The sequence below is a fragment of the Cynara cardunculus genome (genome assembly GCF_001531365.2).
Source record: "Cynara cardunculus var. scolymus isolate 2C chromosome LG 15, CcrdV1, whole genome shotgun sequence".
Classification (NCBI taxonomy): domain Eukaryota; kingdom Viridiplantae; phylum Streptophyta; class Magnoliopsida; order Asterales; family Asteraceae; genus Cynara; species Cynara cardunculus.
Genome location: NC_037542.1, coordinates 15,672,571 through 15,683,443, shown reverse-complemented (window position 1 = coordinate 15,683,443; position 10,873 = coordinate 15,672,571). Strand labels below are relative to the sequence as shown.

Genomic DNA, 10,873 nt, shown 5'->3' with positions numbered 1-10,873 from the left:
AAATAAACGATGGTTTTAAACCATTTATTTCGTCACATTTGAATTTCATTGTGGGGTTGAGCTTATAGATTTCTTGTTGTAAATAAACATTCCAAGTATGGATAGAAATTGAAACAAGAGTAGGGGGGTTAAAAGTGTAAGATTGAGAAATGATGAAGGAGGTGTGTGTAATTGACTGAAAGTAAAGAGTAGAATAATCAATATAAATGTTCTGGTAACAAGTATCAACGCGGAGTCCATCTTCAAGTCCTCTTGAAAGCCTTACAAAGACTCTGTAATCCATGGAGTCACTGAATTTACCCTTTTGCCATCGATGACCACTATAAGTATTCATTCCACCACAAACCCATCATGATTTTATTCATTACCCAAATGTGCTCAACTCTCGTTTCTAATTTGACTCTAAAATGCGAGTAAAAGAAATGCATCCTTTGTGTTGCATATCGCTCGACAATCCATCCATGGCTGACCACGATTCCCCCCAACCCACATACCTATCCAGGTCATCTTCCACCGTCGACCTCATTTCTCACGCCAATGCCCTCCCATGGATGTCTCACTCTCACTCCTGCTCTGCCACTAGAACCTTTGCCGGAGTCTTATACAAATGGACAAATTACGGCAAAGGATGGAAATCAAGATGGTTTCTTTTACGCAACGGCGTACTCTCTTACTCCAAGATTCTCCAACCAGAGACACTCGCCGCCGGCGAAGATGTTAGGTTCATCGGAGACGTATCTTCCGGAAGACTCAAACGCCTCGATAGCTGTGGCAGTAGTAGACGTCACATGCATCACAAAAGTGTTGGAATCGTTCACCTCAAGGTAATCAAACATAAGTAATATATCTTTATTATAAAAGGGGTTAAAAGGGTACAGGGATGGAAAAGTTTCCTCTAACGGCAAAAAGTTGACTCCGATTACACATCTTTTCCGTGCCGCTATGAATTGCCTTGATATCCGAGCTCAGCTCCTTTGACCATTCTATGACGAATACACACCACTATTTATTGAGTTTTGTATATGTTGATAGCAATTCAGTAAATACTTGCAGATTATTATTATTACTCGTTTGTTTTATGTGGGTCACATCAACAGGGCCACATAGCAGCCTGGCTGGCTTTATTTTGTGGTCGCTGAATCCCATTTTGTTCGTAACTCACTTGATTAAAACCTGCTTCAGTCCTTGTAGTCGTGTAGACCCTCTGTTTCTTTAGATCTTGTCTTTGGTGAGTTTTTTTTGCTTCGATTCATTTATTCGTTCATGCTTACATAAAAGTATGCAGTACAATGTAATATATACATTTTAATTGCCTTGTCCTTCACCATTTCTGTTATCTTGCTATATCTTTCTTGAATCTCGTCAGGTTCTGATGACTATAATTTTATTGAACTCATCTTTCTTGCGTGAAAATTGAAAAGATCAGAGCTTTTTTCATCAAAACAATCGCTGGAGCGGACTAGCATATTCTTTTAGCATATTCCTGCTGGAACAGCGATCTTGACTAAATCCATGCTTGATCTGGCTGCCTATTGTTTCCCTAATTCCTTCATCCCTTTCTTCTTGTTTTATTTCTTGATGGTTGGGTTTGCACCCATTTGTCGGGGACCTGAAAGTGAGTAGATTAAGTGCAGGTTGAATAACTTGATTCAAGACTTTTGGGATTTGCGAGTTTACTGTAGTGGTGGTACTCACTCTGTTTGGTTTGATATATTATAGATCGATTAGCAGTGAAAGGACCCCTTTGGCAGTCATCTTGCTTGACCTTTTGTTCATTGCAACAACTATTTTGTGTAAGAGGGTGAGGGTCCTTTAGTTTGTTGATTTCTCTTGGGCAACAAGTTTATATGGTTCAGTTTTAATTATTTGGTTGGAAGGTTGTGCTGTCCTTATTGTCAAAATTAAGATTCATTTGCAAAAAAGAAATGGTGGAAGAAAAGAAGTTAACTTGAATGTTGTTTAGGGAATGAAAGGTTTCTGAGCTTCCATTTTGGAACAGTTTTGAAATGTTTTACATTTTGGCAGGTGTCATCATTCCGAGAGAGCAGATCAGATGATAGGCGATTTTATATTTTTACAGCTACAAAGACACTTCATCTGAGGACTAGTTCAAAGAAAGAGAGGGTTGCTTGGATTGAAGCTTTGGCCTCAACCAGAAATCTTTTTACCCCAAGACGATTGAATGATAAACCCTCTATTATACCAACTGATATATCGGTGTCAACTGAAAGATTAAAGAAACGATTACTTGAAGAAGGAATCAGTGAGGTAGTAATCAAGGACTGTGAGCAGATCATGCTCTTGGAGTTTACCGAAATACAAGGACAAGTTAAACTTCTTTGTGAAGAGCGTTCAAATCTGCTCGACACCTTGAGGCAGTTGGAGGTATATTTTCTTTAAGCCTGGTGGTAAATACCACTCAAAGTAGGGTATGGGACTGGTGAGATCTACAAATTATATTTTTGACAAAAAAAACTAGTAAAATTTGAAGTATATAACAACTTCTCCAAAAAACTGACCCTTAATACCAGATCATATCTTTTAATATCAAATGTGGTCTGCAGTGCAACTGATCCAATATGAAGTTCCAACCCCAGTTATTTGAGAGTCACTTTCCCAACTCTTCTGTTTATTTCTTTATGTTTTTTGCAAACCATATCTATATGTTTGCACGTAAGCTGAAGTCTGAAGTCTCCACGGAAACAACCTCTGTATCCCTTGGGGTATAAAGAAGGTCCGTGTACATCATACCCCCAGACCCTATACCGAGTGGGATATATAAGTGTATGTTTGCTTTTATTTGGTTATCTATATGTTTGGATCGGTGTTTCTTTCACTTGGTAGTCAGTTAATGTGAAAGTAGTTTCTGTATTCTCTCATTGCTGCATTGTTAACAAGAACTGTAACTTTTCCTTCCTTAAAAAGTTGTAACAATTGGAGGCCCACCCATGTGATTGGGTTGATTGTGATCTTCTTACTTTTTAGCTCTCAATAATTCACCAGTAGCCTAATTGTACATTATTACATTTTAGTAACTGGTAAGCATGCCATATGACCAATTGGTCTAATTTGACATAGAAATGCTCAAGACCAAGCTTCAACTACCAAATAATTAAATCCTTGCAACCTTGCCAAATCTTGCTCAAAACTTAGCACTGCCCTTTCGTGATATCCCAATCCTACATCTATCATGTTGAATTGGGTTCTGTAAATTATGATGAGGTTTTGAACTTCTAGTGATACAATTCTACCCAAAATAAAAAACTCGTTACACGTAAATTTCACCTGAGCATTAATAACTGTACTCTGTACCATTGGAATTGTTGGGCTAATTGATGTCAACTCGTTAGGTACTTTATAGGATAAGAAATAGGTATTGGTGAAACTAATTTAGGTTCTAGCTTTAGTTGGATGGAACCGCCATCAGCTCATAAACCCTATTTCAGGAAGATCAACTCCTGATGATAAATTACATCGATCATAATTTGCTGATGTTCTTGTGATCTGATCACTTTTGGTTGTTATGTGTACAGTTTACCTAAAGAAGTAGTTAATATGCGGTTGATGAGTTGTGTTTGAGCATGCATTTTTCAATTGTTATGTGACCTAATATCATTACATTTATAAAGCAAGCGTCTTGCATTCATCAGGCTGCTAATATTGAAGTTGAAACCCCTGGAGTTCCTGAAGGGGAGTATCAATTGACACAACAGGAATTTTCAGATCTACATCGTGGAAAATATAGTGGTATGCTCCCTATGCATCTTTCCTGATTGGTGCCTATTACAATTGTCATATGTTAATGTTATATACACATATATATATATATATATATATACACATATATATATATATATGTAGTATGTATGTATGCATGTATGTATGACATCTGCTTTTGGGTGCTTTCTTGTTTGATTAAAATGATTCAGAATGGAGTACAACTGAATCATCTGATGATGTTGAGAAACAAGAACTTGAGGAGGCTTCAGAAGATGAGGAAACCTACTTTTTTGACACGGAAGATTGTTTTCCTGGAGAGAGAATGAGTCGTGGGTCTATAGATACTGAATTAAAAAACCAGCCTCATGTTATGGCTGAAGTGATTGATAAGAAGGCCATTGTTGAGTCTGGAGACCTTCAAATTGAAAGGAGAAAGAAGCTTCCGGATCCTGCTGAGAAAGAAAAGGGGGTCAGTTTATGGTCTTTGATTAAAGACAATGTTGGAAAGGATCTCACACGAGTCTGTCTCCCTGTTTATTTTAACGAACCAATATCATCCCTACAAAAGTGTTTTGAGGACCTGGAGTACTCTTACCTTCTAGATCGTGCTTATCAGCATGGAAAAGAGGTACAACTCAATATTAATCAGCCTTTTCTTACCATCTTTCATATGTGTAATGTGCTTTTTAATCTAATCTTTGATTTGATTCCGGATTGTGCTCCTAGGGAAACAGTCTTGAAAGAATCTTAAATGTTGCTGCTTTTGCGGTTTCTGGATATGCTTCTTCAGAAGGACGACATTGTAAACCGTTCAACCCTTTATTAGGAGAAACTTACGAAGCTGACTATCCTGAGAAAGGAGTTCGCTTTTTTTCCGAGAAGGTATGTTGGTTTTAGCGTAGGTTTGTGTTTATTGTTTTGAAGCTTATGCCATTTTTCTGAAACAGGTTAGTCACCATCCCACCCTAATAGCCTGTCACTCTGAAGGTAAAGGGTGGAAATTCTGGGGGGATAGCAACATTAGGACAAAATTCTGGGGGCGATCAATTCAACTCGACCCTGTTGGTGTTCTTACCTTAGAGTTTGATGATGGCGAGGTTTTCCAGTGGAGCAAGGTATATAAAATGCAACCAATGGCCATACTGAGTCTTGTTTTAGTCTCATGGCAGCTATAATATTCGTGTGTGTTTTTCTGCTGTCAGGTCACAACCAGCATTTATAATCTTATTTTGGGTAAAGTTTACTGTGATCATCATGGAATGATGCATATACGTGGTAATCGAGAATACTCATGCAAGCTCAAGTTCAAAGAACAGTCTATTCTTGAAAGAAATCCCCGACAGGTAAATGCTTGGAAAAATGGTCGATAGAGATGAAAATGTCTATGTTTAAACTTCTGACCTTATATACAAAAACAGTACAAAAAACTATAGATCCCTGTCATAAGATTCTATTGTGCATCGCATTTTTCCTTGATCAGTATAAATTGTAGATGTCAAATCTGTGTATATCTACTTTTTAAGTGGGATTTACTGTGTCGGTTTGGTTTGGTTTACTGATATCGGACGCCTGTTATGAAACAGGTACATGGGTTTGTTGAAGATGGTAGTGGTAAGAAACATGCAACGGTATTTGGAAAGTGGGATGAGAGCATGTATTATATAAATGGAATGGCTAATGTGAAACCGAAGGATATGGCTGATGCAAATCTCTTGTGGCAAAGGACTTTGCCTCCCACCAATCTCACTCGATACAATCTAACATATTTTGCCATCACACTGAACGAGTTGACTCCAGGATTGCAGGTAGATATGACTTGCTGATTCAAACTGTATATATATTTATTACATTTAATTTCATTGTTTCTGATTCGGGGTGTTTGATAACGGGTTAAGGAGAAGCTTCCACCTACGGATTCCAGACTCAGGCCTGACCAACGGCATCTGGAGAAGGGAGAATACGATATGGCAAATGCTGAAAAGCTACGTCTCGAGACTAGGCAGAGAATGGTATCTATCTAGCTATCTCATGCTTTCTGTATTTCAATTCTTTGCCGACTTTATACCATTGATAATTTACCATTTTCTTTTGCAGTCGAGAAAACTACAAGAAAACGGATGGAAACCACGATGGTTCCAAAAAGATGGTGAAGACAGTACCTTTCGTTATGTAGGTGGATACTGGGAAAAACGAGAGGAGCGGAACTGGGACGATTGCCCGAATATATTTGGTGAATTTAGCAAAGAAATTAATGATTCCATCAGCAAATCCTGAATTATCAGGTAACAGTTAGATTTCAATCCTAATGTACCAGATTCCGTCAGTGTAAAAGAAACTTAAAAAGGTTTGTTTACAAATGCAAATGCAGGGAGAGGGACAGAATCATCATTCGGAAGAACCCTAAAATGGTCGAATGTAACCCAATTCTTCAAGATTCTTACCAACTTGGTCACATATTATTATCATGTGATACTGGTCAAAAACAAGAAATGGCTTCACGATACCCTCTTAGCTAACCAAATTAGCTACTTCATTTAGATCCATCTTTGAGTTATTTTGGATAGAAATCAAGGGGGAAAACAGAGTTCATTGCTCGGAGAACTGTTCATATCTGTAGTTTTGTAAGAAGTTGAATGTATTCAGAAAAATAATCAGAGCAAATAGTGGTGTGTTTTTGTCAATATAATCTTCAATCTCCTTGCCCAAATGTTTACGAGCCATCTACACATAAAAACTTGATATATTTCATCATCACTTGTTTAACCTAACCAAATAGAACGGGTGCACTTTTACATCTCCATTCTTTCTTTCGTCATCGTCTTTCTTTCCATGACGGATTATACAAACCGAAGCAACTTTAGGTACTTAGAAATTAGTTGAATAAATAAGCATTCGGATCATGCAACAGACTCTTCTTCTTCCAGCTCGATACCCTCGCCAGCGAGCCTATGCTCCCTATAAACGTACCATTTCGCTCCGATCAAATACAACCCCATGTTCAAAACGCTTAGAACCGTTAGCAACCAGTAGAAATTATAAAGCTTCCCCTTGTTCAAGTTATCCGCTAGCCATGGGTCCTTGTCTCCGGTCACCTTGTGCACAATGGTCACCAACAACGAGCTTAAAAAAAACCCTAACGACAACGTGCTTAAAAACAATCCAGTGCTCATCGTCTTCATTCCTTTAGGACACTCCCTCAAGAAGAAATCAAGTTGGCCTATGTACGTAAACGCCTCCCCCGACCCCACAAAGAAAAACTGTGGGACCAACCAAAAGACACTAAGTGGGACCACCTTCGATGGGTCATCAACCAAACCACGAGACTTGGCCATGTTCAGCCTCTTGATCTCGGTGAGTGCGGCTGAAACCATGGCCAATGTGGATAGAACCAGGCCTATGCCGATGCGTTGAAGAGGGCTAAGGCCTTGTGGGTGCTTAAGGAATTTTTTGGCGATTGGGACGATGATACGATCGTAGATCGGGACGGTTAAGAGGATGCTGCCGACGAAGAAGACGGTAAGGGATGCGGGAGGAATGAGGAAAGATTTTCCGATGTGTCTGTCCATGGTGGTGGCTTGTGAGACTGAGAAAGTAGTCATTTGTGCATAAATAGTCCAAAACATGATGGTGGTGGCCCAAATTGGTAGCATTGTGATCACCATTTTCACTTCTTCTACATCGGTTGTAGTTGAAAGGTGCCATTTGTTCATCTTCACCAACTCACCAGATTTTTCATTTTTCTTGATTGCTGCCTTGTCAAGGAAACTGCAAAAACACCCCATTATCAATATTATTTAGTTTCTATTTTATACTAATTTTAATCTATTAATAACATCCATACATACTCGTTTGTGAAATATTTTTTTCTTTCCTATTCCTACACATTTTACAGAAGTCCATAGTTTATATAATAAAAATTATGATTAAAAATAGTTAATATATTTTAAAACAAATAAAATTGGTTTACACACTCTCTTTTCTTTCCCTGGGTCGTTTGTTTCTTGTAAATTTTAAATAAATGAAAAAAAAACAATACATTACTTGTGAATAAAAGAATAATTATTTTTTTGTTAAATATAGCTAGTTATGTAGGTGATGTATTTTAGAAATTAAACATATAAAAGGAATTAAATTCTAATATTTCCTACTGGGGTCCCATTACCAAAATCCACCAATTTCATTAAAATATTTAATACAATTTATCAAAAATTATTTCTCTCTTCTAAATATTTAACCTTATTTTATTTAACTCCAATTTCATACCACATAAATTAATAAATATTTTTATGTTATTTTAAATAAGCAATCTCAAACATCCAAAAGAAGAAAGAGGGAGGAGGTGAGTTAAAAAAGTGTTTGTTGAAGTAAAGATAAAGATTAAGACAAAGTTTGTATTTTAGATTAAATAAAAAATACAAAAGTTTTGGCTGCATGTAATCCATGATTATTTGTTGACAGACTGGGTTCAGATTCAGGCTCTCGTGATATGTCGTTCAGTACCTTAATATTGTTGAAGAACATAGATTATTCTAATAAATGAAACCTATCTGCTGATTTAATGTAACAGCATCAATTTAATAAGAAAAAGACTCACTGACCGGAACTGCTTGCTGTGAGGCAACTTCTGCTTCAAAATTTTGGTATCATCAGTTTCTTGAAGATCATCAACATTGAACAACAATGAAGGATCCGAAGGAAGCTCCAAATGCCTCTTCCTCCATGCCCCCACAAAAACCGACGCTATTTGGGTTAACGGGCTACCCACCAACTTCTTGAACCGATACCTTCTCGTACCCGACAAGAAGATCACCAACCCTAACCCGATCGAACACGCCACAATCCCATACCCCCACCGACGCCCAAGGTTATCCTGTATATAAACCAGAAACGTAACCGCCGCCAGTGACCCGATACTTATGAAGAAGAAAAACCAGTTAAAGAAAGCGGTCATTTGGGCCTTCTCTTCCTTGTTGGATTCGTCGAATTGATCCGACCCGAAACCAGATACACTGGATTTCAACCCGCCAGTTCCCAGGGCGGTTAGGTACAGGGCTATGTAGAGAATGGCTAATTGGAGATCGGTCGCCGGAACACAGGAGTCGCCGGTTTTGGTGCATTTTGGTGGTTGTAGGCTTGGAATGGCGGTTGATATCGCCAAGATTGTCACACCCTATTAATTTTTATCAAGAATAAATCAAAATCATAGATAAAAGAAACAACCCAAGATTAATTACTGACCGTTGCTGTTAAAAAAAAAAGGCAAACTTTATGAAAATTTGAATGGGGGAGTGAAACAAAATTACTGACCGTTGCTTGAACCGCCGTGAATATGGCAATTGTAAGATACCGGCCGAGAAATGTGTCGGCAACGAAACCGCCGAGAAGACATAGCATGAAAGAGGTACCCATGAAGTTAGTGACGTCGTTAGCGGCGTTAGCATTTCCCAAATGCATAGTACCAGTTAAGTATGTCACTAAATTAACGGCGATACCCAACGTCGTTAGCCTTTCACACGCCTCCACCCCTGAAAACTCAAACATTAGAAAAACAGTACCATCTTTAACGGAAAAAGAAAACATCTACGGCGATTAACATCAATCACTTAAAAGGGTACTAGTGATTGAGGTCTGTGCCGCCAGTGATGGTGGTGGTGGTGGTGGTGGACCTAGAATCATGGCGGCACTAGCCCAGCCGCCGGTGGTGGAACGGGGTGCCGGGCTTCCCTTGTAGTCCCAAGCATCAGGCAAAGTTTTGTCCATTTGTGACTGCGATTCAGGGAGGGCCATATGATATCTATATTTGGTAAATGTGTATATAAAGAGCAAGGGTTAATGGTATAGTTGTTGAGGCGGTACAAATGCCCAACAGAAGAGAAGAGAATATACAAACTCAAGGAAGACCGACCTTCTCTTTTATAGCCTATTCGTCAAAAAATATCACACATGTTCATGTCAGTCGAGTCCATATAAAAGTCACCTCTAAATATATTAATATGAGTGAGTATTTTTTTGTCTCATTCAGCAGCTAAGATTAACAAAGAGATCTGGGATCGAATATGAAACCTGTTATGTATCTGGGTAAAAAATCGTCTCAATTCTTTATTAACTGAATTATACATCAGAGACAATTCTTTTTTATATTAGAATTTATAATTTTGAGTGCTTAGGATGATTTACAGATGTTTAATGAATGGAGATCATTTTGTTTCTAGAATCATAAAAACCGTCCTTTTTTATTCATGCAACATGTGATGCTTCTGCTACTTGACATGGAAGCTGTGTAAAAAGTGATCAAACAGAAACAACTTTTATTTTCAACAAACGTACGCTATCTTAAACGATTTAAATGACCGTTTAGAGTTTGACACGTCAAAACCCACCAATAATCGCAACATATTTGCGAAAAACAAGTAAATTACTCTAGCTAACTTGTTGAGGAATAATTGAAGTATTATCAGATAAGAATCCTTAGATGAATTTATCCGCAAATCAAAGAGTGAAAGGAAGTAATTATTGAAAAATCGCTTTGGCACTTATTAATGTCAAGTATATTTTTAAAAGATTAGTTTATGGATAATTAAATGAGGCTTTTTTAATAAACTCGAAAACTAAAGTAACTTTGTAAAGCATGACTTAGGAATGGTTTACGTATATATAACAAAATATTAATGTTTTACGAAAATACAAAAACAATTATGAATTTTCAAATTAGTTAATCCAGAATTGAAATTATAATAAATGAAAATAAAGCATCAAGGGTAGTAATATAATTATGTATTTTTCATCAAATTCAGGTTATTTTAATTATTTGTGTTTATCCTTCAATTTTCGATCGATGCTAATACATGATTGTTGACATTTAATTCGAATTTGCTTATTACGCAGTTTGGATAATATCTCATTGTTGACATTTAATTTTCAGTCGATGTTAATTGTGTGATAATCGTTGAAACTAAGGGGTTTGACAAACTAGCTGATAAATAAATCATGTTTGACAAAGAATAGATGATAAATATCTAAAATAATTAAAATGGACATCTTGAAAAATTAATCAATTGCAATATAATATAATACAATAAATATTTAGTAATAGAATATATTAATACAAATAAGATAGTAAAAAAGTTAAAATAATATATTATGTTAATTAAAA

The 10,873-nt window shown here is 37.1% G+C and overlaps 2 protein-coding genes across 5 annotated transcripts; one reads left to right on the top strand and one right to left on the bottom strand.

Annotated features, from left to right (window-relative positions):
- Positions 1-245: 245 nt before the first annotated feature.
- Positions 246-6,471, top strand: LOC112527233 (oxysterol-binding protein-related protein 2A-like). Of its 4 annotated transcripts, none has more exons than XM_025137718.1 (11): positions 246-824; positions 2,026-2,385; positions 3,651-3,747; positions 3,930-4,348; positions 4,447-4,602; positions 4,668-4,835; positions 4,923-5,063; positions 5,304-5,525; positions 5,610-5,729; positions 5,815-6,002; positions 6,089-6,471. In XM_025137718.1, exons 1-10 carry the CDS (start codon positions 408-410, stop codon positions 5,992-5,994), a joined length of 2,280 nt encoding a protein of 759 aa, XP_024993486.1. In that variant the 5' UTR covers positions 246-407; the 3' UTR covers positions 5,995-6,002; positions 6,089-6,471. The 4 variants fall into 4 exon arrangements, with proteins under 4 accessions (XP_024993486.1, XP_024993487.1, XP_024993488.1 ...); XM_025137719.1 differs by having other exon boundaries at positions 408-824; positions 5,616-5,729; XM_025137720.1 differs by lacking the exon at positions 246-824 and adding an exon at positions 1,107-1,228.
- Positions 6,404-9,562, bottom strand: LOC112527234 (protein NRT1/ PTR FAMILY 6.3-like). Its single transcript, XM_025137722.1, has 4 exons — positions 9,387-9,562; positions 9,028-9,245; positions 8,319-8,890; positions 6,404-7,485 (listed from the first exon to the last, which is right to left on the bottom strand). Exons 1-4 carry the CDS (start codon positions 9,505-9,507, stop codon positions 6,618-6,620), a joined length of 1,779 nt encoding a protein of 592 aa, XP_024993490.1. The 5' UTR covers positions 9,508-9,562; the 3' UTR covers positions 6,404-6,617.
- Positions 9,563-10,873: the final 1,311 nt, after the last annotated feature.